The 23,319-nt window shown below is 44.0% G+C and overlaps 1 protein-coding gene across 5 annotated transcripts in view; it reads right to left on the bottom strand.

The window, feature by feature from the left end:
* Positions 1-23,319, bottom strand: part of ubr3 (ubiquitin protein ligase E3 component n-recognin 3) — a 55,342-nt gene that overhangs the window by 6,246 nt on the left and 25,777 nt on the right. For 2 of the 5 annotated variants that reach the window (XM_049012017.1, XM_049012027.1), the window contains 12 exons: positions 16,270-16,419; positions 15,351-15,484; positions 15,064-15,174; positions 14,077-14,277; positions 13,603-13,739; positions 12,133-12,218; positions 6,241-6,346; positions 4,837-4,940; positions 3,106-3,230; positions 1,444-1,551; positions 950-1,075; positions 686-865 (listed from right to left, as the gene is read on the bottom strand). In XM_049012017.1, the coding sequence (XP_048867974.1) occupies positions 686-865; positions 950-1,075; positions 1,444-1,551; positions 3,106-3,230; positions 4,837-4,940; positions 6,241-6,346; positions 12,133-12,218; positions 13,603-13,739; positions 14,077-14,277; positions 15,064-15,174; positions 15,351-15,484; positions 16,270-16,419 (1,568 nt within the window). The remainder of the gene's footprint in view (positions 1-685; positions 866-949; positions 1,076-1,443; positions 1,552-3,105; positions 3,231-4,836; positions 4,941-6,240; positions 6,347-12,132; positions 12,219-13,602; positions 13,740-14,076; positions 14,278-15,063; positions 15,175-15,350; positions 15,485-16,269; positions 16,420-23,319) is intronic. The other 3 variants (XM_049012025.1, XM_049012035.1, XM_049012045.1) reach the window with 2 other exon arrangements.

Below are 23,319 nucleotides of genomic sequence, written 5' to 3'. Positions count from 1 at the left end.
GCTCCATACCACACCTCCATTTTCATGCAGAAACTCCTCACATGGACCTTTCAGTTAGCAGGTAATACTGTCCCTCACAGCCCTAACTAAGGCTCAGTCAGAGATTGCCTCTCAGATTCCGATGCATCGATCTTCATAAGGCATGGGGAGCACCAAATCCCCAGTCTGACTCGGTGGCTTCATAGAGATGCAGAGGGAAATCATGCTCCTATCTGCGAGCGGCGCCAGCTGGGAAAATGATTGTACTTCTGTTTCAATGCTGAGACCGGCGAGCAAAAAAAACACTAATTCCTGAATCTCAGTGGGCAGAAGGATAATTTGGGACTGATATCTTACTTGGAAATCCTAAGTTAGGAGGGAAAAAGAGGAATACCCTTTCTGGCTGTGTTCATATAACATGAATGGCTAACTATCCTGTTTTACAGTTGTTTCACTTAAACCTGACTCAGGCTTTAAGATGTTAGGTGTGACAGAGGATTCTTTGGAGGGGTCAAGCTGAGCAATGTTCTAAAAGTCAGTCTTGAAAAATAAATTAAAATCTTGCTTGTTCCTTTCTTTTTTACAATAATTATGAGCTGAGCTCATGATTGGGTGTGTGAGGTCCACCCCCCCCCCCAAGGGACAATCACAGGAATGCAGCTGAATTCAACTGGACGGAGGAGGGCGCAGGTGCGGGGCCTCTCACCTGAGAGTCGTCGGCCTGCATTTCTGCCAGGCCAGTGACCTCTGCACACCACATGGACATGAGATCAAAGGCACACACCGGCCACTCCAGGAAGCTGGCGCTGTACAATGGACTGGAGGGCGACAGGGCCAGGGGGGAAAAGCCCAGACAGCTGGCTAGGACCGAGAACTCGTCCTCCTTCTGACCAAAGACACAAACGCGGGCACCTTGTTATGACCTTTAACACTACCTACGTGTATTAGCACTGAGAGAGAAGCGCCTTACTGGACAGCCGGGCAGGTTGTCCCCATAGAGGTGATGCTGCAGAAGGCAGGAGAGACGGAGGAAGGGCAGGCAGAACTGCTGCAAGCTGTACTCTATGGACTGGGGGGACCAGACGCTGGAGCTCAGCTGGGGGGGGTCAGGAACATGATCACACAGAGCCTTCATTCACATTCATGCCCCATTCAGAAGAGAAAAACACTACGCAGCAGCACAGGAATATAAAACACTGACCAGTAGTCCAACATAATGGGCTATATTAGTCTGTATTATATAGGTAGAAACTCACAATGGGTGGGATTAATGTGTGCTGTCAATCATGGCTAGTTTTAAGACAATGAGATTATCCAATAGAAGATGGGTGACATCAGGTGGCGACTGGCAGCACATTATAATCCCACCCACTTTGAGTTCTGAAGCCTTCAAAAGCGGTCCAGAATCAGAACCAGAAAACGCGGAATGTGTCTGGGGACACTGGTGCACTGCGGACATCCTACCATGGACATGTGGTCGGCGTCGGCCGCGTACACGCTCCTGCCCTTGGACAGCTCATTGATGGCGTGACTCAGAAGGGCCTCCCAGCATCTGTCTGCGTTGGAGAGGCTCTGTGGTGCGAAAGAGCACAAGCGTGATAGAACAGCCGCCATACCGGTGCGACCATGGCTCTTCAGTTAGGCCTGCTGACACCTTGGTGTCGCTGACGATCAGTGTGAAGGCAGCAGCAAGGTTCAAGCCCTGAGCTTCCTATTTGTTACTTTGGTAACCATATACCACGGTTTCACCTGGCTAAAAATAAATAAATAAATCAGACGACGACAGACAGGGCAAAGACATTCCTACCAATCCGAATCATTTTTCTTAGCACTATCCATACATTGGGCATCTCGATCATCATTCCGGAAGTAATGAACTCTGGGCTTTTGCTTCCATTGGGCCGGAAAATAGACTGTAGTCGGGTCTCGCTGCCCTCACTCTCCACTGGTAGAATTAAACAAATTCCGCTTCCACAAGAAGCCCCTTCCTGCTTTTCTTACTTCTGGTTCATTGATGAAATAACGGAATCTTTAAGGATTTTTTTTCATTCATCTACAAACGTAAAACTAACATCCTGCCATGACATGAAGTCCAACATACCACTGCGGTCCCTCCTAAAAACACAGTAATCATACAAACGTTCTCAATAACTACACCCAGCCCTGAGATATGCTAGCCTACATTACACACGATGCAGACCCCAGTACAAAGGATTCCTCTTTGCCCAGTCTTCAGGTCAGTCCCCCCAGTATATAATACCACATTATAATTCACATACAGAAAGCTGGCCATCTTTTTATGGACCAAATATTTGACCTCTGACAAGTGCTGAAACATTACAGGATGAGTGCTGAGATGAAATCCAGCTGGTCTGACTAATACTTCATGTGAGGTAAAGCAGCCAGCATTTATCAAGCCGACAGTAAAAGAATACAAAAATGGCAGCCCTCTTATCTATTTCCCCCCTCCCTGTGGTAGATTTATGGCCGGGGGCATGTCATGCCTCAAGGCTCCATTTTCCCAGCTGATGTTCCCCTCTGGTGCAATTTAAGGTCTTTATATTCCCAACCGTGTAAGAATTAGGTATGGCAGGACACGTGGGTGATTTAAACATGGACTGTTAGGAATCCTTTATATTCCCTGAAAAAGGACACCGTCTGATGAGGCATTAAAAAAAAACGTTACAAGAAGGTTTTGAAAACACAATAAAAGAAACAATTTAGCATGAGCTTTTGTCTAATAATTTCTTTTATATTTTGGGCATCATATCTATAATACAACTTTAATGCAAATGTCTCTGCAAATGAAAGCATATATTACAGAGTAACCATAAATTTACATTCCGGACCCGTTAAAACACACTTTAACCTTTTTCATAAGATTGTGCCTTTTTTTTTCCTCATTGCACAAAACTGGTTTTAATTTAATAGCTATATGAAATTTCATACTAGCCACAGTATAGCTTTAGGTTTGCATATAACCTGACAAATTTTAAAATAAAATAAAAAAAATAATAAATTGAACTGGAAAGTCAATTAACTGGAGATGCTCTCTGCTCTAGCTGGGCTCAGAATGTTACATATGGAAGACGGTCCACATGGGCTCGAGGTCCAGGCCTTGGTTACCTTCTTGAGGGCTCCGGATGTGCTCCAGGCCTGCCTCTCATCCGGACCGAGCCTGACACACAGTGCAGCAAGGGCCTGGGTGAACTGCAGGGTGTACAGCACCTTCACCACGCATGTGAAGTGTTCTGTAGCGACAAAAGGACAGTAAAAACACTAAAGAAAAAGCAGACATATACAAGCATCTCAGAACACAACCCCATAGATATTACCCATAGATCCACCCATCCATCCAATCGCTAATGGTCAGGGTTACTACAGGGGTCTGAAGCCCACTGCAGGTAGCACACAGACAAGGCAAGAGTGCACCCAGCCATCTTAAATATTCATAATGAGGACAGTACCCATTTACATCCCTTTACCACAAACTTTAAGCCCATGCACTACGTTATGAATAGATATGTGGGTGTAGGTGTAAAATCCCACCCACTATCTGCTGGCGATCTCAAAAGAGTAAAGTGAGTGTGTTTTATTTACCACTGTATACTTCATGAAAGAAATGCAAATCCAGTAATTATAAATTCTGAGTGCTAGAAGGTTTTTACGACAATATTATTTATTTTGGGAAATAAATGGGGGAAAAACAAAAGAAAACAGACAGGATCCAACATCATACTTTACAAACCTGCTATGACTTTGACAGGCAGCAGTAATTGTACCTTTCTGCTCTATTTATTTTGTAGGTGAGTTCATCATATATCTATACAATGCAATGAAGGACAGTTTGAGGTTGCATAAGATCACCCTACTACCATGGACGGCATGTTAATCCATTGCAAGACCAAGACACACGACCACCTATGGGTCACTAATTCACCTGCATGTTACTGGACTGTAGGAGGAAACTGCATTGCCCAGAAGAAAGCCACACAGCATGGGGGACCCTGGAGGTGAGGCTACTGTGCTACCCACTGAGCCCCTGGGCTGCCCTAACGCATGATCAGCAACAGCCTTTCACTGATGACAGCGACTCTCCCACAGGGCATCTGAGATGTATCAAGTCTAGTACAGTATGTCACCCCAAATCCAACCAATAAAAGTAAAAAAATCTTCACAACAGTGTCTTAGTTATAAACATTTCACAGGATGGCTGAAATCTGCCCATTGACTTTCCTCAATGAGTATACTTGTAATGGAGTGATAAATATCCATTAGCATCTAGGTGTTACCCATAAGGAGTGTGTGTCTTGCTTCTGATTGTACAAATGCACAACCATTTTTTCCAGTGCCCTCACCATCCCCAGAGACCGGCATTTGGCAATACTCCCTGTACCCTCCAGCAACACACCGAAGCACACAGACCCCTCTACTGCCATAAACAATGCTGCACAGCCTGCTTAGCCCCCTCCCAGCCCCCCAGAGCTCTTTTTCCTTGCTCATTCTTAGCACCAGACACTGGGCTGGTCCTGACCTCAATTTTGACACCCTGGCTCTAATAAAGAGTCTTCATTTCGGCCCTGTCTCTTTGTGGCAAGTCAAAATCAATTTTCCGCTCCTCGACAAGCACTGTAACGATGTTTGTTTTGGCTTAATCAATGCGGAATTGAAAAGAGAAACAAAGTCAATTTAAAGAATAATAAGGCATTGAAGCCTGTCTCTCTAAGCAAATGCTGAAGGACAATCGGAGGTGGAGCTAGCCTAGGTCACTAGGAAGGAGAGCTCTTAAAGTCGTACAGCACCTTTTGACTGCAGCAGAACCAGTCTTTGGCCTAATAACCATTAAAGGTAATTTACCTTTGCGCAGAGGCTGTGGCATAGTCAACACGAAGATGATGAGGAGTGACGGGACGTCTCTGAACAGCATTGGCACCTCAGGGCTGCCGCCGTTGCAAGTGCTGCTGCGGAGAAGTGACGATGTTCCATTTTGAAAAATCATTTAAATATTTCTTACTAACTTCACAGTTTTCAAGGACAGTGCCTTGGAAATGCTGACATTTCTCCTCTAAATGTTCGATAAGGCCCAGAGCCAAACATCTTTTTGAAAGATTTCTTAATACACACCCATAAACACTCTGGATGCTTCTGCAGCCTTAAAGTCTGGCTGGGATAAAACTTTGGGTCTTTCTTACAGATAACAAGCTGTACTCCAGATGAATACTAGAGCACTGATTTATCGGGCCTTCTCTCCAAATACAACTACGAAATGTAACTACGAAATGTAACTGTGTTTGGAGGGAAAGGTCAGGGTGCTGAAACCCCAGCGCACGCTGTGTAGCAGACGCCCACTGTTTAACCTCTAACAAGGGTTCCCTGCTTTTTTACCGACAGAACGACTCCTGCCGAGCGGCACTGCACTCACACGGGCGAGAGGGAGAGAGGGGGAGAGAGAGGGAGGGAAGGAGAGAGAGGAGATGAGAGAGGGGGAGAGGGAGGGAGAGAGAGTGTGAAGGGGGGCGGCGACAGGTCAATTCATTAACAGCACTAAGTGCTTTGCAAGTGGGAAAGAACACATAAAGATCCAAAGTGGGATGCTCGCACTAAAAACGACAAGATCTTGGTTTAACATACTAATGTTTTTAGAGGAAAAACCATTACGGCTAATTTTTAACAAAGCGTGACTCGATGCAGAGCCCAGAAAGAGACATTTTCTATCGAATCACTGATTGCTGCGGTCCTGAAAGCATGTTTCAATGCAGCGAGACCAGCGTGGGTGGGACTCTGCCCTCAGCAAGGCGCTGTGCAATTCAGCGGATGCGGCTAATCGCTGGTATCTATGGTGACCATGCTGCGAGTTTCACCCTACTGTCATCACAGTTCCTCAATATGGTTGGGAGTTTCACGGAGGGGGGGGGGGGGGGGGGAGAGGCAGGAGATGATGTGCAGGGACAGAAAGGATGACAGTATGGAGTGACAGAAACAGCGTGAGGCACAGTGAGGGTGACAGTGAGGAGGGACAATAACAGCTTGAGAAACATTGAAGGTGACAGTGAGGAGTGAATGCGAGAGTGTGAGAGACTGAGGAGTGAAGGTGACAGCGTGAGGTACAGTGAAGGTGACAGTGAGGAGTGAAGGTGACAGCACAAGACACTGCGAGGGTGACAGTGTGAGACACTGAGGGTGACAGTGAGGAGTGAAGGTGACAGTGTGAGACCCAGTGAGGAGTGAAAGCAAGGAGGCAGCGCAAGGCTCGGCACTCACTCAGCATGTCTGCTGCAGGAGATCTGCGTCAACCGGGTCCACGGGTTGTAGGCCGAGTCGATGCTGTACAGACGCATATGCATGGCCAGGACATGGAAGAGCTGATCTGAACAGCAAAAACGAGGGGGAAAAATTAGTCAGACACACAGAAAGACACAGAAACAGCGACTAATCAACAACAAAAGGCAAGTGGAGACGTTTACAGTCAGGGGTTATGGTAAAAGCGTATATACCTACAATGCTACTCAATCATGTACCAGCTCTGCTACTAAGAGTCAAAGTGAAAATCATATGCTGGCTGGTCAAAGGTCTCAGCTGGAGGTCACAGCTAGATGTAGATGCTTAGCACTGATAGGTCAGATAGAACAATGCCTTAAACAGTGGATCTCAAACTGTGGATGCCGTATATCAAAAGGGGTCACAAGACTAATGTTTTTTTCAGGGGGTTACCAGGAAAAAAAGTTTGAGAACCACTGGTGTAAAGTCACATCCACACCACTGGGTTTCCATTAAAAACAAGTTGTCAAAGAAAAACTTCATCTTCATCCACACAGATGTTTGAACATTGTTTATGAAAGCATTTCGCCGACTGCAAATTAGTTTCTTTTTTAGCAAATATGCAGCAGTCACACTGTGTTGCACACTGTTCACCTGGTAGTGACAGCGCTACTGAAAACAGCTCCCCATGTCTGCCGTGCTGGATTACAGTTTACCCCTGTGTACGGTGACCAGGTGACCGATCAGACAAGAGTTTATAAGTAGCAAGATCAAAATTGGGGAGGGGGCCATGTCATGAGGAGGGAACAAGGACGGGGCTTTTAAAGGTTCTGCTTTCACTTCAACACTTTTCAGAAGGATACAGCTCAGAGTATTTTCAAAAATCTCTGGATATCTGGTGTTAACTACAGTAAAATCCCATTATAGTGGACTCGCTATAACGGAATATCATCTATAACAGACGAGGTCCTCTGGTCCCAGCCGTGCACCTTTAAGAACATGCAGAAAAAGCATCGGATATAGCGGACTCGCATATAACAAAATTTCACTTGTAACGGACAAACAATTCGCCCCCCAGGGCCGCTTTTAGCTGTAGTTTTGTTTGTTATAACGGACATGCAGGCTCCGCCTACAAGGCGTGTGGCGTGCCGGTGATATACAGCGCAGATACATAGTTGGAATTATTAACAGTCACGCATCTGGTCAGGTAAAGTTGGATTACTCCATGTACAGCATAATAATCTATACCACAAGTGTGTGTCTGCTGGGGTGTGGCATTAGTAAATGGTGTCCTGTAGTTGTGTTCTGGGCATACAGCAACTCTGGATATAACGGACTTTGGATATAATGGACTGTTTTGCCAGGTCCCTTGAAGTCCTTTATAATGGGATTTTACTGTAATCGAATTTCATATCCAATACAAACTACAAAAACCATTCACTGACACTACAGCACTACAGAACATCCACATCAAGATCAAGATGCTGGCTCATGCCAGAACATTAATCCCAAATGATTACTGATGAAAGCGGAGCCAAAGTGAATAAGTGAACTTAGTTCCAGATGCTGCCTCAATTATTCAACATAACTGGAGTAAACGACAGAGCTTTTTCATGACCCATAAACAAACATTTCAGGCAGTAATTTTGCTCTCAGCACTCAATTTGGAAAATGGAAGAAAAACACATTTGTTAAAAAACTGCTTTAAAAAACATATATAAAACTTATATATAAACTTATATATAAAACTATTTCACTTCAAAAAGCTCAAAACTGCATCCAAAAGTAAAAAAAAAAGCAAGAGAAAAACTGAACATGCTCACATAGGCACATGTAAAGCAATCAGGCCGGTGTGCATTCAGAGGTGAGCATTTTGAACCTGAATGCATACAGTGGGAACCAAAACAGTCAGATGTTGCTGAAACCTAAAGGCAAAAGCTTAGCATACTGCTAACTGCCAGTGATCCTTTCTTCAGCTGTGAAGGCTACGGAACACTTACATTTTCATCTGGGAAAATGTCACTTTCACTGTTTTTATGATGGTTGTCCAACCTTATCCTATTAATGCCAGAATAATCATTAATCTACTTCATTTCCATATGGCCTCAGTGTAACTGAGCTACTATAGCAATTACAGGATACACACATCCAAGCTGGATTCCAGAATTTAAATGATGAAAATTAACACCTTGATTGAAAAAGTCATAAACAGTTTATTTTATTTACTATAATTACTGGGTCTAATATGCAGATGGTATAACACTGAGAGGAAAGTAGCGAAATGCTGAATTGGACAGGAGTAATTGTGCCTCTTTAGCAAGCCCAGAGCAATCAGAATCTCTCTCCGGGACTGTGAGCTGTATCCAGAATAAGCACTGGGAAAAAGGATGGATGGGCTGGAAGACGGAGCAAAATCCTGACTCAAACACCTCCTTTAGATGTTAACTGTAAGCCTGCAGTCATATTTTAACATTACACATGCGATGAACAGCAAAATCACATTACAACAGCTGTCTGACTGTGAATGCGCAATATCTACTAGAATTAGGGAAAAACTGGAGCAATAGTGCCCTCTACAGGCAAAAGAAAAACACCCCAGAAAAAAAAAATAAATAAAAAAATCGAGTGTCTTTGTCCAAATTTCAAGTTACTGATGTGAAACGACATGGGCTCTCGCATCCTCTGCAGGCTTTGGCCCTGAGCGGTTGGCTTACTTACAAGATAAACGTGTCAGCACTCGCACAGCAGATGCTGGTGTGCGGGGACGAGGCGGTTCGTAGAAAGAACGCCGTCGTCCCAGCATTGCCTCCATCAGCTCAAATAAACACGCCCCAAATTCACACGCCTCTCCACCCCTAGGGTGGTGACAGAAAGCAGAAGCTTGCCGGCACACATGCCAGCCTTCTCCAGAAAAGACCCCCGTCACCTTGACGCGCATCTTGCGGCCTGACGTCACCGGCGTGGTCATATCCGCCGTCATCGCCATCTGCACCACGGCTGTGTACACGAAGGACACGACACTACATCGATGATTCATCTGTGGACATCCTCCACGATCTTACTATGGATGATTTACTACAGACGCCAAAGCATTTCCCTCCCCCCCCCCAAACAATTTCTCAAGTATTTGAAATCACTGGATAGCAGTTTTATTCCTAGTCAAAGCCTCAACAGGTCAGTGTCGAAGGACGCAAAGAGTCTATGGACCCCATCGTATGGATGCACAGACTGGCACAGCAGGCAGAGATGCCCCCCATGATCATGGCCTATCTGCCGCTACCAGCACAGAAGCAGCGAGAATGGAGATGCCCTCTGACTGCAGATAACAGCCCTGCTCTCTTCCTATCATTTTCTCTGCTGTTCTATCAATCCGGAATGGACCAGTGATGCCCGCGTGACCGAATCACCAGTTTTCCTCTTGACGACTTCATCCTCCCTGCCTGCGCTAGACCTACAGCTCACTGTAGAAGGATATACCAGGTTTCCAAGTACGACTCCACACACACCCAGCCGCCCTCTGGAAATAGGTCGCATGTGCCTCTATAAATAAGCCTAGAGCCGTACATGTAGATTCATTATAACCAGGATGTTGTGCCCACGACAGATTCGACACACATGCCTCCCTGGGCTGGTTCTTCAATACTGAATGCTTCTTCACCCTTGCCATTGGAGGGGGGAGAAGACAAATGGAAACCGACATGGAGTACCCTGCATCCATAAATGAATCTCAGGGCATCCTTAGAAACGAACTTTACCCAGGGCTCAATGACAATGGGTACGGAGAATTTTTGCGATCCATTTCATCTGAAGAAACTCCTTGAACAATGCTGCTGGGTCTGCTTGAATTCTTCAGGTAAAACAGCCCAAACAACAACAGGCTTGACCGATCGCACCTTTGTACAATAATGTTTGCTCTGGAAGGTAAAACAATGCCAGCACACTCAAGCCTAGAAACAATTTGTCACTGATGACAACCATGTTACTCTCTCACAACTGTGACTTTTTACTATAGGTGCAGTACACCTATTCTCCTCTGTTTACTGAAAGTGTCGAACTGACCAATAAAATTACGTTTTATGAAGTTATCCGTTTCACTAGTATTTTGTGCTAGTTAACATTTGCATTCATGATTGTATGAATTACTTCATTTATGGATTACAACAACATAACGTTAATAGCAAGATAGCTAGCTAAGTAATATTGTCAATTGTGAATATTAAGTGAAATTAGTTTGTATCTTGTTGACACAGACATATTTGCTCACAAACAATCTACACAAGTCCATTTAAAACACTTAACATTTACAACTGTTCAATGATGGCTGAGTAAAGATTCCATGTCTCAGCTTCTGTTTGTAGTGCTAAGGGACTGCTTTAGATTTATTTTGTAAAGTAGTTTCTGGGAAAATGAGTTTTTTTCATACTCCAGAAACAATGGTTTTTAAATGGATACATGTTTTTCATTGGACAGCAACAATATGCCACATATCTATGGAGGATGTTAGAAAGGTTTAGAAATGCTAAGCTTTCGAGAGGGGCTGGGTTTTTGAAGAAAAAAAAAACTGATTTTCTGTTTCGAATCGATCTTCCTTTGCATAATCCGATATTGATTCATGAAATTCCAAGACAGATTTTTTTTATATATCTGCCTTTTACTGTCTATGGCATTTTCCCGTGGATGTGTGATGCTTTAAGCCCATTAATCTTGCCTGTACAGCAAAAAATATCTGGTCACAGAAGCAGATAAAGATGGTGGCAGCTGCTCAACTGCGGGTTCAGTCAAACTTACAGAAAGATGTCTAGCTATACTTCAGATTTTAGAAATATGAGGACAGTGAAGAGCTGGACAAAAACAAACTTGTATGTAAGAAACTGCAGAAATACCACAAATCTCCAAAACCATTTAATGAGACATTATCTAGACGTGCAATCTGCAAAAACGACCTATCCGAACCTACCAGTCACGTTAAATAAAAAGTTTTTGTATTAATGTAGCTGCTTTGGGGTTAATTCGTAATGCACATGTTAATATTTTCAATGATGCGCCAGGTTGGAGGGGTCTTTGTACAAATTTACAACATTCTCTGAAAATCTATTTTGTATCCAAGCAAAACTGGCATTGCAATTGAAATATCCCTAATGGAACTGAAAATCGAATCAAACTGGGACCTTGTAAATCAGAAATGAATCCATTCAGAAAATCATACTTAGCGATGTTGTTTGTAAGGCATTTTGCAACAACTTTCTTCCAAACCTGCACCAAATTGAACAAAACCCCAACGCTGACTGCTTTAAAACTTTGTACACAACTGCTGCATTAGCTGAAGCATTTAGCCTTCAGTGGTTTTGTCAAAGAGGTTAAAGTCATGAGCACAGGCACTTCCATCGGTCATCCTTCATTTCCATTCCACAGGCCGATGGCTGCCTTGGCCGCACATCTCTCTAAATCCAGCCCATTTGTTTTCTCCTTCCTGACAGCATGTCTTACACAGCTCACTTGGGAGGGGGACATGGCTTCCCTTTCCCTGCCACCTTTAATAGATTTTGAAACTTGTGTCTGCAACAAAGGTTATTAAATGTTCCGTCCGTTTTGGAGTTCACCATGGTAACCAACCAACATCAGACCGTCAGATTTAGAGTCGTCGGTGAAAGCGTCAGATTGCTAACAGTATGCTAGGTTGTACCCCAAGTCTCCTAATTCTAACCTACGTGATGAGAACGTAATTTGGGGAAATATATAAAGGAACAAACTTGGTTATGATCAAGTTGTGTGTGCAAATCCCTGACCTGGAATAAACAGAATTCATAGCGTTTTAAAGTGACTCCTGCAACCTGAACTTCACCCAAAACGGCAGCATCAAAACAACCAAGATGGCCGGAGAGAAGCTGCACTCACTGAGGCAGGAGCGCTTGGCAGCAGCGCTGGCCCCCCCGCAGCACAGGTCCCCGCCGCGGTGCACCAGCTCCAGTTCCAGGTTGGTCCTGCAGAGGAGGGAGGCACCAGCATCCGATCAGCCACACGGGTCAGCTTAACACGGCTGGGATATGAGTAATATGACTGTGCAGAGATCATGAGCTCGAACGGAGCGGTCGGACCCCCAGCTTATCCACACTGCAGGCCTGAGACGATAACGGCGTCAGGGAAATGTCATCACACAGGATTTCCTTCCAGCTGTGACACTCTATGGAGTGCCATGCTACATTTTTTTCTTCCTTTTTACAACATTCAAATTACCCATCCCCTTTTACCTTACACTAGCATTTCCTAAAAAAATATATCCTTGCTTTCTCTGAGCAATTAGATACAAAGAAAAGAATAAAAATCACATGACAAAAAACACCACTGTGTGACCACCTGACTCAGATTGACCAATGGTATACTCCAATGAGACGCCCATAATACCAACATCTCAGGTAACATTCCAGTCTGCTCATTTAAGAACAAAACCCTGACAGCTTTTAAATGATGACGATATTTATACATTGCATATGTTGCTAAAATAAGAGCAAATTGAGTGGGGTGTTATTATGCCGAAGTCATGGGCTTATTCTGTAGGGCTGGAGAGGCGGAAGCTAATCCTCTCTTTCTGGGAGGAAAAAAAGCAATTTCACATTGATAATGTGGCGGCACAGAGCTCCATCTGCCTGCCGCTGATAAGAACCCTGGTGCGACAGAAGAATTTTCCACTCCTCAGGCAATCCGTGCCGCTTTCTGCATTTAGGAAAGCTGGCAGGTTATGGGGGAGAGGATGTGCAGGGTTGGCACAGGCGGAGGGAACACGAGCGGGCGGTCCATACAGGAAAAAAAAAGCACTTGATTTGCACCTCTCCTTAAATTGGTGCTAATAAGAAGACTAAAGGCTATTTTTAAAAATTTGTTGCCTTACTGCGAGTGTTTTCTGAACATATGAATGTTTCAGGCAGAGATGGCAAGAAATACAGGGAATAACCATCACTAGAGCCAATGGGAGACTGACGGATGCCTTCGGGGTTAATAATGTGCATTAAGCAGGCTGATGAACAGGTCATGCAGGAACACTCTCCCCGTGGTATTAATCACCAAGCTCTCTCTTCCTTAAAATGCATCACAAATGGCTCTTCCAGACTGTTTTCACAACGTAACCTGGGTTCTTAGTATGACCCTGTAGAAAAGCCCTTCGAGGAGGTTACCAAACTTACCAAAAAATAAAAAATAAAATCGCTAATCAATCCAGCCAATGAAATTCTGAGCTTTCTGAGATTACTGAGCACACAACTCTCTAGAATAAAGTTTAGCCTATTCATTATGGTGGATGGATGGATGGATGGATGGATGGAGTACATCTCACTCTGTGAAAAGTCAGGGGATGAGCTATACTCAGCTCACCTAGCTACGGAGTACATGAAGAGGAAGTCATTGTCAGGTGACCCCGGGGTCTTTCCATAGTCCATGTACTTCTTCTGGGTCGTGTTCTTGATGTCTTTTATCACAGACTCCATTTCCTTAGTCAGATTGGATTCGGTCTGAAAGAAAAACGTTAGTGGATAGAGGGATTCAGATTCTCATCCTCAGGGGAGCCGAGATGAGACACGACAGAGGCTTCGGTTTAATGGCGCGTGGACAGCGCGCTGAGAAGGAGAGTCGTCATCGCCACGGAGGCCGAGGCGACGAGGCATGCGTCATTATTTCAGCACAACTAGAGGCTCGAGATTGATTTCACTTCAGCCCAAAAGAAGGTTGACCCTACAATTGTAGACAGGATGATCCTCAGAGAAGAATGAGCAGCTTGAGGAGGCATGCTAGGAAGTGGGTAGGGGAGGGGTATATGAGGAGGGAGGAGGCAGATACAGCGGCACTTACTGGAAAAGCACCCAGCTGGTCCTGTAGCTCCTCCACCTCCTTGACAAGCACAGTTAGGCCCTTGTTGGTATGGCCGTGCCACACGCCCCTCTCCGGGGCCCGGCCTGGCTGGCAGGGCAGCACGCTGTTGGCAAACTGCCGGCACAGGGGGCAGGTGAACTCGCCCTTCTCCACCGAGGAGCCTTGGAGCACCTGATCATTCTGAGAACAGGCACCACAGGTCAGACGCATGCACCACCAGGAAACATGAGAGAAGCCTTCTAACGGCGAAAACGGTGAGTTACGTCTAAATGCTATGAAACCTTTCATTTGTTTTGCCCACTTAGTTCAGCCTGACTTCTAAAGGACAGAAAAAAAATACAGGATGCGTTTTTGATCCTATTAGCAGGTTTAATCATTCTTGACAAGCCCTAAATGTTAATTAAAAGAAATTAGAACCCCTTGAAGTACCATTTATCAATTACATAATACAAAGTATTATCATTTACTGTTAATATCGACCTTTGTTTCTCTTTCTGATAGATACTCTGAAAACAAAGGGAATAACTAGTTTATTTTCACAAATTTGGACCCAGTACACTCCATTAAGTTACTGACCACATCCTGTGTATGCCACCTCCCTATACGCAAATTTTAGAGTTCAGCACTCTGGTTTAATTCTTCAAATTTAAATGGCCACCTACAGAAGGCCTGGCTTGTTCGGAGGCGTTTATTACATGTGTAAATAAAATAAGACAAGAAAGAGGATTTGACATTGTTCCTCTCACAGATTTGCTTTTGAAATACACCTATATATACACACACAATTAAACTTGTAGGAAGACCACAGAAATACAAATTGTAAAACACTAACACATACACATTAATTTAAAAGCACAGTGTAATTAAGGAGCTTAATGAAGAGCTGGAAAGTACTCAGTTTGAATAGAGGAAAAAGGCAGAATAGGAGGATATGAGGTGAGTAATGAGTAAAGGGATGCAGGTTACCCTCAGAGACTCCATGTAGGACTTGTGGCAGTCAATGTGCAGCGTGTGGCCACATGTCTGCACGTACACACCTCCATCCCAGCCGATAGACACCGACTGCAGGCAGGAGCTCTGGAGGAGGACAAATTGCTGGTTAGGTTTGGCACAGCCAAGGTCAGCAGTGACAGTACAGCAGACCTCAGACACATACTTCTGAAGCATGAATATTCAAAGTGATTGGAAAAGGTAACAACGTTCAGGAGTGTGACACAGCACACGCTTCCATGGGGTGACAATCAGACGCTTACGTCCTTAAAGAAGCGCTGCAGGAGGGTGAGCCGAACGTCATGGATGGCGCCGCACGTGTCCGCCGGGTAGATGTGCTCCTCGTCGCTGGTGGGTAGTTTCTTCGGTTCAGTGCTCCGGCACCGGTGGCCCAGCACTGCAACACGGAGTGACCGCAAACATCTCAGGAGAAGGGAAACTAAACGCGAAACAGCAAGCGGCCATTCAAGCACGACGTGGACAATCCCTTCCCCTCCCCTTGCCAGGACAGAGACTGATTATCGATAAAATGGAAGCACGAGGACCAGCGAATCAGCCCCTATCTTTGTAATCCAATCAGTCTGTGCTGCTGAAGATGGAAAAACTGCTCTCTTAAAATGACCCCTCATTTATCACAGGAAAGGTCACTGAAAATGAGAAACAGTTAAAGCTCCTCAACTAGATTTACAATCAATCAATCTCATTTTAAAAACAGCCCAAGAAACTGTCATTATAATAGCTTCAATAGCTGAATCATTTTTCTTTACATCTTAAAGCTTCTGAAACTAGTACTGTAAAGAGCTAAACATTGCAGGCATTTCATATTGTTGAACTGAATATAAACAGCCAATACAAACATCCTTTTCATATTCTGGCATGCAAACTATGAAAAATGGGGGGAGGAAATAATAATAAAAAAAAAATCTATTAAAACCACCAACCTTTCTGTTTTTTGCGTAATGTGGAGGGTTTTGAGTAACGTGAGAGGAAATGTGATTTAGGGCAATTATGAGGTAGGGATATATTTATCTGGTTCTGTGCAGTATGTGATGTGCAAGCATGCATATCAACACATACACACACACACACACGCACACAAGCACGCACACACACACACACACACACACACACACACACCAACAGAGACGCACACAAATGCACATACACAGGACAGCGCCCTACCAGAGGTGGCCTGGAGCAGCACCACCAGGCCGGTGGGCCGCTCTTCGGTAGAGGGTCCGCTCTGACCACAGATGACACAGTCGTACAGGACCTCAGTTTCTGGCTGCTCCAAGGCATCCAGGTCCATGGCCATGTCACCATCAGGAGACTCTGGAAAGAAACACACTGCAGCATTACACTTATTCATTTAGCAGGCGCTTTTGTCCAAAGTGATGTATGAGTGAGGATCAAAGATCAATGTCCTAAACTCCTGCAGCAAATAGGGTTAAGAACTGTGCTCAGGGGCTCGACAGTGAAATTACTCGGCCAGCCATGGAATTACAACCAGCAATGGTCCAAATATGAGAAGAGATCTGTAAACCAGAGCTACATGCCACCAGCAACCAGTCAGGGTTCGGGCAGAAAGTACCAGCAGGCAATACAATTTACGCACAAAATAAACAGAGAAAATCTTTCTGGCAACATTAAAACCAAATTCAAGGCTGAAGCAAGCTTTAAAACATGAAGCTCTTCAGCCCTTTCAAGTAAACGTTTCTGAGGCAATGAGACCGAGTTAATCTGAAGGAAGAAAAGCTACAATTCCACCGACAAACTCTTTAGAGACAAAGTACCTACTCCTCTGACAGTTTATTATCGCTGACAACAGCTCTACCATCCCCTTAAAAAAGAGATATTACACAAGACTCAGCAGTCGTCAGGGTGTGCTGAGAGCTGCACTTAGTCCTTCCTAAGATCAGCAGGACCCCAGAATCCCGAAAATGTGGAATTGAACATGAAGGAAAAATAATGATGCGTGTCTCTCTGGAATTTCTTCCCAGCAACCTCCATGAATACGTTTAATTTTATTAATCCTCAAAGTCTGACTTGGCACAGCCAAGGGGTGGAGGGGCTGCAGTTCAGTGATCACAGGATCACAGGATCGGGTCTTTGCTTTGTGCAGATGATGGTGTCCTGTTGACCTCACTGGGCTGTGACCTGCAACATGCAGTGGGGTGGTCTGCAGCTCAGCGTGAAGTAGCAGGACCTCCAAATCTGAGATCACGGTTCTCAACCAGAAAAGGGTGGATTACTTTGTCCAGGTTGGGAATGAGTTACTGCCTCAAGCAGCTGCCTCAAGTATCTCAGGGTATTGTCCACGAGTGAGGGGAGAAGGGAGTGCGAGATAGCAACACAGATTGGTGCAACACTAGTAGTTATGCGGGTGCTGTATTGGTCTGTCATGGTGAGAAGAGAGCTGAACTGGAAGGGGAAGCTATTGATTTACCATATGATCCATGTTCCTACTCCTCAGCTATGGTCAAAAGCTTTGGGTAATAAACGAAAGAATGAGATCGCAGAAACAAGCAGCTGAAATAAACTGCCTTCACAGAGTGCCTGGGCTCAAAGTAGAGCATCGAAAGGAACCAGGTGAAGTGCTCCGGGCATCTACAGTATCTAGGATGCCTCCTGGATGCCTCCAGGGGAGGTGCTTCAGGAATATTACACCCGGGGGACACCCTGGGGCAGATACAGGACATGCTGAAAAAATTATATCTTACAGCTGGCCTGGGGGTGCCTTGGTATTCCCTAGAGGAGCTGGAGAAGGTGGCTGGGGAGAGGGAGGTTTGCGCATCCCTACTCAAATTGCTGCCCCCATGGCCTGGATCTGGACCCGGACAACACTGGATGGATGGAAAATCCTCCAGGAAGCATCATACAAAACCAGAAGATGCAACCCTGGACCCATCTGAAGTGAAGCTCAACTTAAATACTCAATTACATCATGTTTCTCTAATTGCAGCTGTCTCAAATTAATAATTACAAAGCAACCTCCCCTTGATTATGATCCTAGAGCCTGTGATAGGAAGCTTGCTGGTTAAAGCTTCAGCAGAACAGTCTCATCTCCATTGGGCTCTTGAGCAAGGCCCTTAACCCCCTCGCAATGCTCTGGGGGGGGGGTGTCGGATATACAACTGAGCCTGTGCTAAGACCCCAAGCTTCATTCTCAAATGCAAAGGAGAGCAAATGAGATATGCAAAAAGGAACCATTCCAACATACTTGGCCAGATAAAAGTATACTTTTAAAAACAATAATTGTAATAAAGCATGCAACTAAAAAGAGTAATCATGCCAATTACTTGGACTTTGTGTGAGCTGCTTCAATGTCCCAGAACTGATGAGTGATTCTACTCTTGCAGTTTTTCAGTAAAAACATGCCTGGTCAAAGGCCCATTACCCAGTCAAAACAGTGGCTTCCAAATGGTGAGGGCTAGTGGAGGCTTACCATTTCTCCCCCGTCACTGTTACCATTACCTTGTTAATGCAGTGCATAGATCTGCCAGGTAGAATGTCACCTTTACTCAACCTCATTTTCATTTTTAAGCAGATTTACAGAACAATCAAAAACATGTACTAAAACAAAACGTACCACACAGTATGCAAATACATATGCTGCAAATGAAAGGAGCTGCACGGAGATCCATGTGTCTTTATACATGTATACAGTGCCACCAGATTTTTGCACTGTTACTATACTGAGGCCTTTGGGAGTTACACTGCATTGGTCCACTCAGCAATAAATCACAATGTACTGCTGAACACTGCAAACTGCGGGGAACATACAGCTCCATTCGATGACAGAGAGACGCGTGGACAGTGTTTGCACAGAAGCTGGCAGGCATTCTCAAAACTGGGAAAACAAGCACTTGGCTCTCTCTCTCTCTCTCTCACACACACACACACACACACACACACACACACACACACACACACACACACACACACACACACACACACACACACACACACACACACACACACACACACACACACACACACAGTCACTATGGTAACCATAATGGTTAGTAAAGGCCTACAAAACAAAACAACAGTATTCTGACTCCTCTTTCAATGAAGGCATTTATCCACTCCATTAATGCTTAATATACAGATATCCAGGCTTAAAAAATAAATAAAAGAAAAACGCTGCCAACCTTCTTCACTCACAAAAGGATTAATAAAACCCCTCACAGATGAGAGAATATCAGAATACGTCACAAAATAGGTATAATCTTGTGAAAATTTGGAGGCTTTTCATAGTCGCAGAAAGAGCGAGATACTCAACCAGGCAGGGAAACTGCGGTAGAGATAACAGCAGACATTTAATTAAAACGAAGAACAGGCAAAAAAAAAAAAAAAACTAGCCTAAATGTGTTTTTTTTTTTAAACACGTTTCTTGGGGACATGGAATAAATTCAGAAATCATGTGGCTTTCACACCTGCCAGGAAACACAGACCCTGAGGCTTTTAGAGACCTTTTAGTCACAAACACATCATCACCTTAAACGCTGATTTATTCTTGGGGCTTTTAAGAAAGCTGCATATTCTATTAAGTAAAGGAGTATCCCCTCTATGCAAATAGTATTACCAAAGAAATGCTCTGAATAACAGACTAGGTTTTCAGATGCACTCGGCATAAGCGCACCTAAAAAGCAGACGCATTCTTGAAAATTCCAGTGACCATAATCAAGGTATTTGTGTACACTGCCAGGGTATCCGGCCCCAACAGCGGACTATGACAGCCCTAAGGATCATCTGCTTTGGCAAAATGATTTTTATGATATCAAAATCTGCATTTAATTTCAAGCACAGCCATGAAGGAGCAGAACGTCAGCCTGCCCGGGAACTGACTCTGAGGCCATACTCCCCAGAGAGAGAGGGGGGCTCCACTGATGGCAAATGAAAACAGTTTGAGGAAAACAGCATATGGGACAGACAATGTAGCAGTTCTGGCCCCAGGCAGCATGAGAGAAAAAAAAAAAAACACAACATCATCACATACACCCCCCACCCAATATACCAAACAGCTGGTGAGGCACAGAAACAAGCAGAAGAGCCCATAAAAATGGGGTGGGGGTAACCACACACAGAGACACACCTTTTTATAGATCAAGGCTTTATTAATGATGGGTTTTAACAGTACAATCTGTTCACATGTGGGTGGGGGTGTTACTTGGGGGAATAGGCTGTGCTTGGGACATGGGAACGAACTCAGAAATTAACTCCATTTTATTAACTACGGCTGTAACAGTACACAGATTTGCCATATACTGTTCAGTACAGTACGTCATTTTCTGTTGGGTATGCACAATGAAACACAGGCAGAGCATAAATTCACAAGTAGATGTTCAATACTAAAGTACTATACTAACTGAACTAGTAACAGCGAATGCTGACTGCAGTTAGTCATAATTGCCAGTTTGGGTGCATCTTGGCTTCCTAACACTGGAGAGAGAGCAGTTGATAAGACCTCTGTTGGCTCTGTTATCCCAACCTCAGATACAACGTATCCAACATAGTAACTCGTTTAAGACGACATCTGAAGGTGTGTATGACTGGAGAATGGCGGAAATCGCCTCTAGTCACCCCACGGCATTTCCGGGGATTTTGTCGGGAAATTTAGACCTGGCTAAAAAAAGTATTACCGCTGAAAGGGTGTTTATCACAACGGATATCCTCTGTGGTGGAGAACACAGGATTGTCTTGGGAGTCCCTCCTGAATGTCCAAGCTCCTCACCCTCTCTCTAAGGCTGAGCCCAGACACCCTGCAGAGGAAATTCATTCCTGCTGCTTGTATCCACGATTTCATTCTTTAGGTCACTACCCAAACCTCATGACCATAGGTGAGGCCTGGGACGTAGATCGACAGATAAATCGATAGCTTCACCCTCCAGCTTAGATCTCTCCTCGCAATGACAGATCGCTACAACACCTGCACAACTACTGACACTGCAGTAATCTGTCCTATCTGCATCTCTTCTTCTCTCACTCGTCAACAAGACCCCCGACATACTCAAACTCCTCTGCTTGAGGCAGCAACTCATCCCCCACCAGGAGAGGACAATCCACCCTTTTCTGGTCAAGAACAACGGCCTCAGACTTGAAGGTGCTGATCCTCATCCCGGTCACCTCACACTCAGCTTCAAACTGCTCTAGTGCATGCTGCAGATCACAGCCTGATGACGCCAACAAGACCATACAAATATAAATATGACCAGTTTTATGAGCCAATCAAGTAGTGTGCTAATGTTACTTTGTGTCCCATCTAATGGTGGGCGAAATGGCAATATTTTGTCATACCTGGTTGCAATTGAGTCTACAATACAGATGTAAGAGGTATCAAAAGAATCGCACTACATTTACTTTTCCTTTTATTTAGCAGAGGCTGTTATCCAAAGCAACATACAAGGAAAATGGCACAATACAAATATACATGCTGTTGTGGAGCTTCCAGTGAATGTCCACTTACTAGCACACTACTTAACACTATTTTTACAAGACACAAGAAACCAGAAAGAGCCTATCACGTAATACCTGTGTGAACGACCAACTGAATTTGACACTTGCAGAGCCATTTTTATTTGAAAAGATTATTTCAAATTTTTTGCTTACAGAAAGCTAAATTTATTAAAGAAACGTTTTTTTAAAAATAGATGTTCAGACTGCTAACTATTATTAAACTAAGAATCATAATAAGGCAGGACAGGGATCGGCAGGTCATCCTTACAAAGAAAAAAAAAAAGGCAATTGAGATCGGCCAATGAAAATGAAATTGGTGCATCCATGATTTTTAGTGTGCAAATAAGTGTCTCTTCGATTTTGTTATTCAAATACGTCAGATGCATTTGCCTTTGGCTTACAACTTTTCCTAATTAGGACTGAGTTTACAAATTCTGAGTTGTGTACCTTTAAACCCCTATTATCACCCTCCACATGCTAATGAACTAGCATTTGCCAGGCTCCCGCCAAGGACACCCAGCAGCAGGAGAACCGGGGGAACTGCAAGAGTGTTCCATCGACAAGGCCGAGCTGCATGTTGTTGTACATTTTGAGTCTCCTACTCCATTTATTAGCAACAGTACTCAAAACCTGCAACTCCATGAACATCCCATCAGCAAATTCAGTGCTCAAAGGCATCTATCTCATTTGCCAGTGTTGCTAACCCAGCAAGGGAGTAAAACTTTCACCTTTACCTTCCAGCAGTAGCCTAGAACCAGTGTCTGAGCGGCCACTGACCAATTACAACTCAAAAATGCCATACTGTATCTTTTAGTAAGAATTTAAACATGGATTTTTTATACGGCTATGCACAAAGCCTCTTTTGGGTCGCCCATGCAATCTCTGGCAAATGAAACCCTTTTACCAGCAATTTTCTCTCCTTTTCATTTCTGCACAAAGGAATAAGGGGTTTGTTGTGCTTTACAGAAAGCACACGCCATCTCAGCATTGAAAACTGCAGCACATATCCCACAAGGAGCCTCATCATGATGTCACAAACAGGCGAAAACCCTTCTAAACCTATTTCACCTTGACAGATTCCCCATTTAACACATTTCAATAAAGCAAATCCAGTTCATCACTCAAAATACATATCTGGCACACTGGCCTACTGAACAGAGCAGTAGCTCATCAGTGGGTAGCAAGGTGGCTTTGATGCCAAACCCGCATACGTGCATGTGGCTGTTGCTTCGACTTCCAGCCTGTACTTGTTGGTTCCTCCAGATATTCCAGTTTCTTTCTACACTCCAAAATACACGCAGGTTTAGTTAAATCTGTGCCTCAAAAATACCCTACATTTTGTTAATACTCCGTAAAATCTGAGGTGTGTGAAAAATAGTTAACTTTCCCTTAGAGACTCAAGCAAAATTCAAAAATAACTTTTACAATACACAAGCTGAAAAAATAAATTACATTTGTACAGAGTCAAACAAAAACAACAGAGAAATAAGAATTTAGAGAGAGATTTGGACATCTAAATCACTTCTTGTGATGTAGTAGTTAAAAATGCTTTAATATACAACCCCAAATCAGAAAAAGTTGGGACAGGGTGAAAAATGTGAATAAAAAAAATAAAGCAGTAATTCACAAATGTCCCTTAACTTTTATTTCATTGTAGACAGTATGAACACAAGATAATTCATGTTTTTTTTGGTCAACATCATTTGATTTGTAAGTAAACATCCATTCTTGCCATTCAGGCTTGCAACACATTCCAAAAAAAGTTGGGATGGG

The sequence above is a fragment of the Brienomyrus brachyistius genome, chromosome 1 (genome assembly GCF_023856365.1).
Source record: "Brienomyrus brachyistius isolate T26 chromosome 1, BBRACH_0.4, whole genome shotgun sequence".
NCBI classification, from domain to species: domain Eukaryota; kingdom Metazoa; phylum Chordata; class Actinopteri; order Osteoglossiformes; family Mormyridae; genus Brienomyrus; species Brienomyrus brachyistius.
Note: the sequence above shows the minus strand (reverse complement) of the source record. Positions and strands in the feature narration are given on the sequence as shown.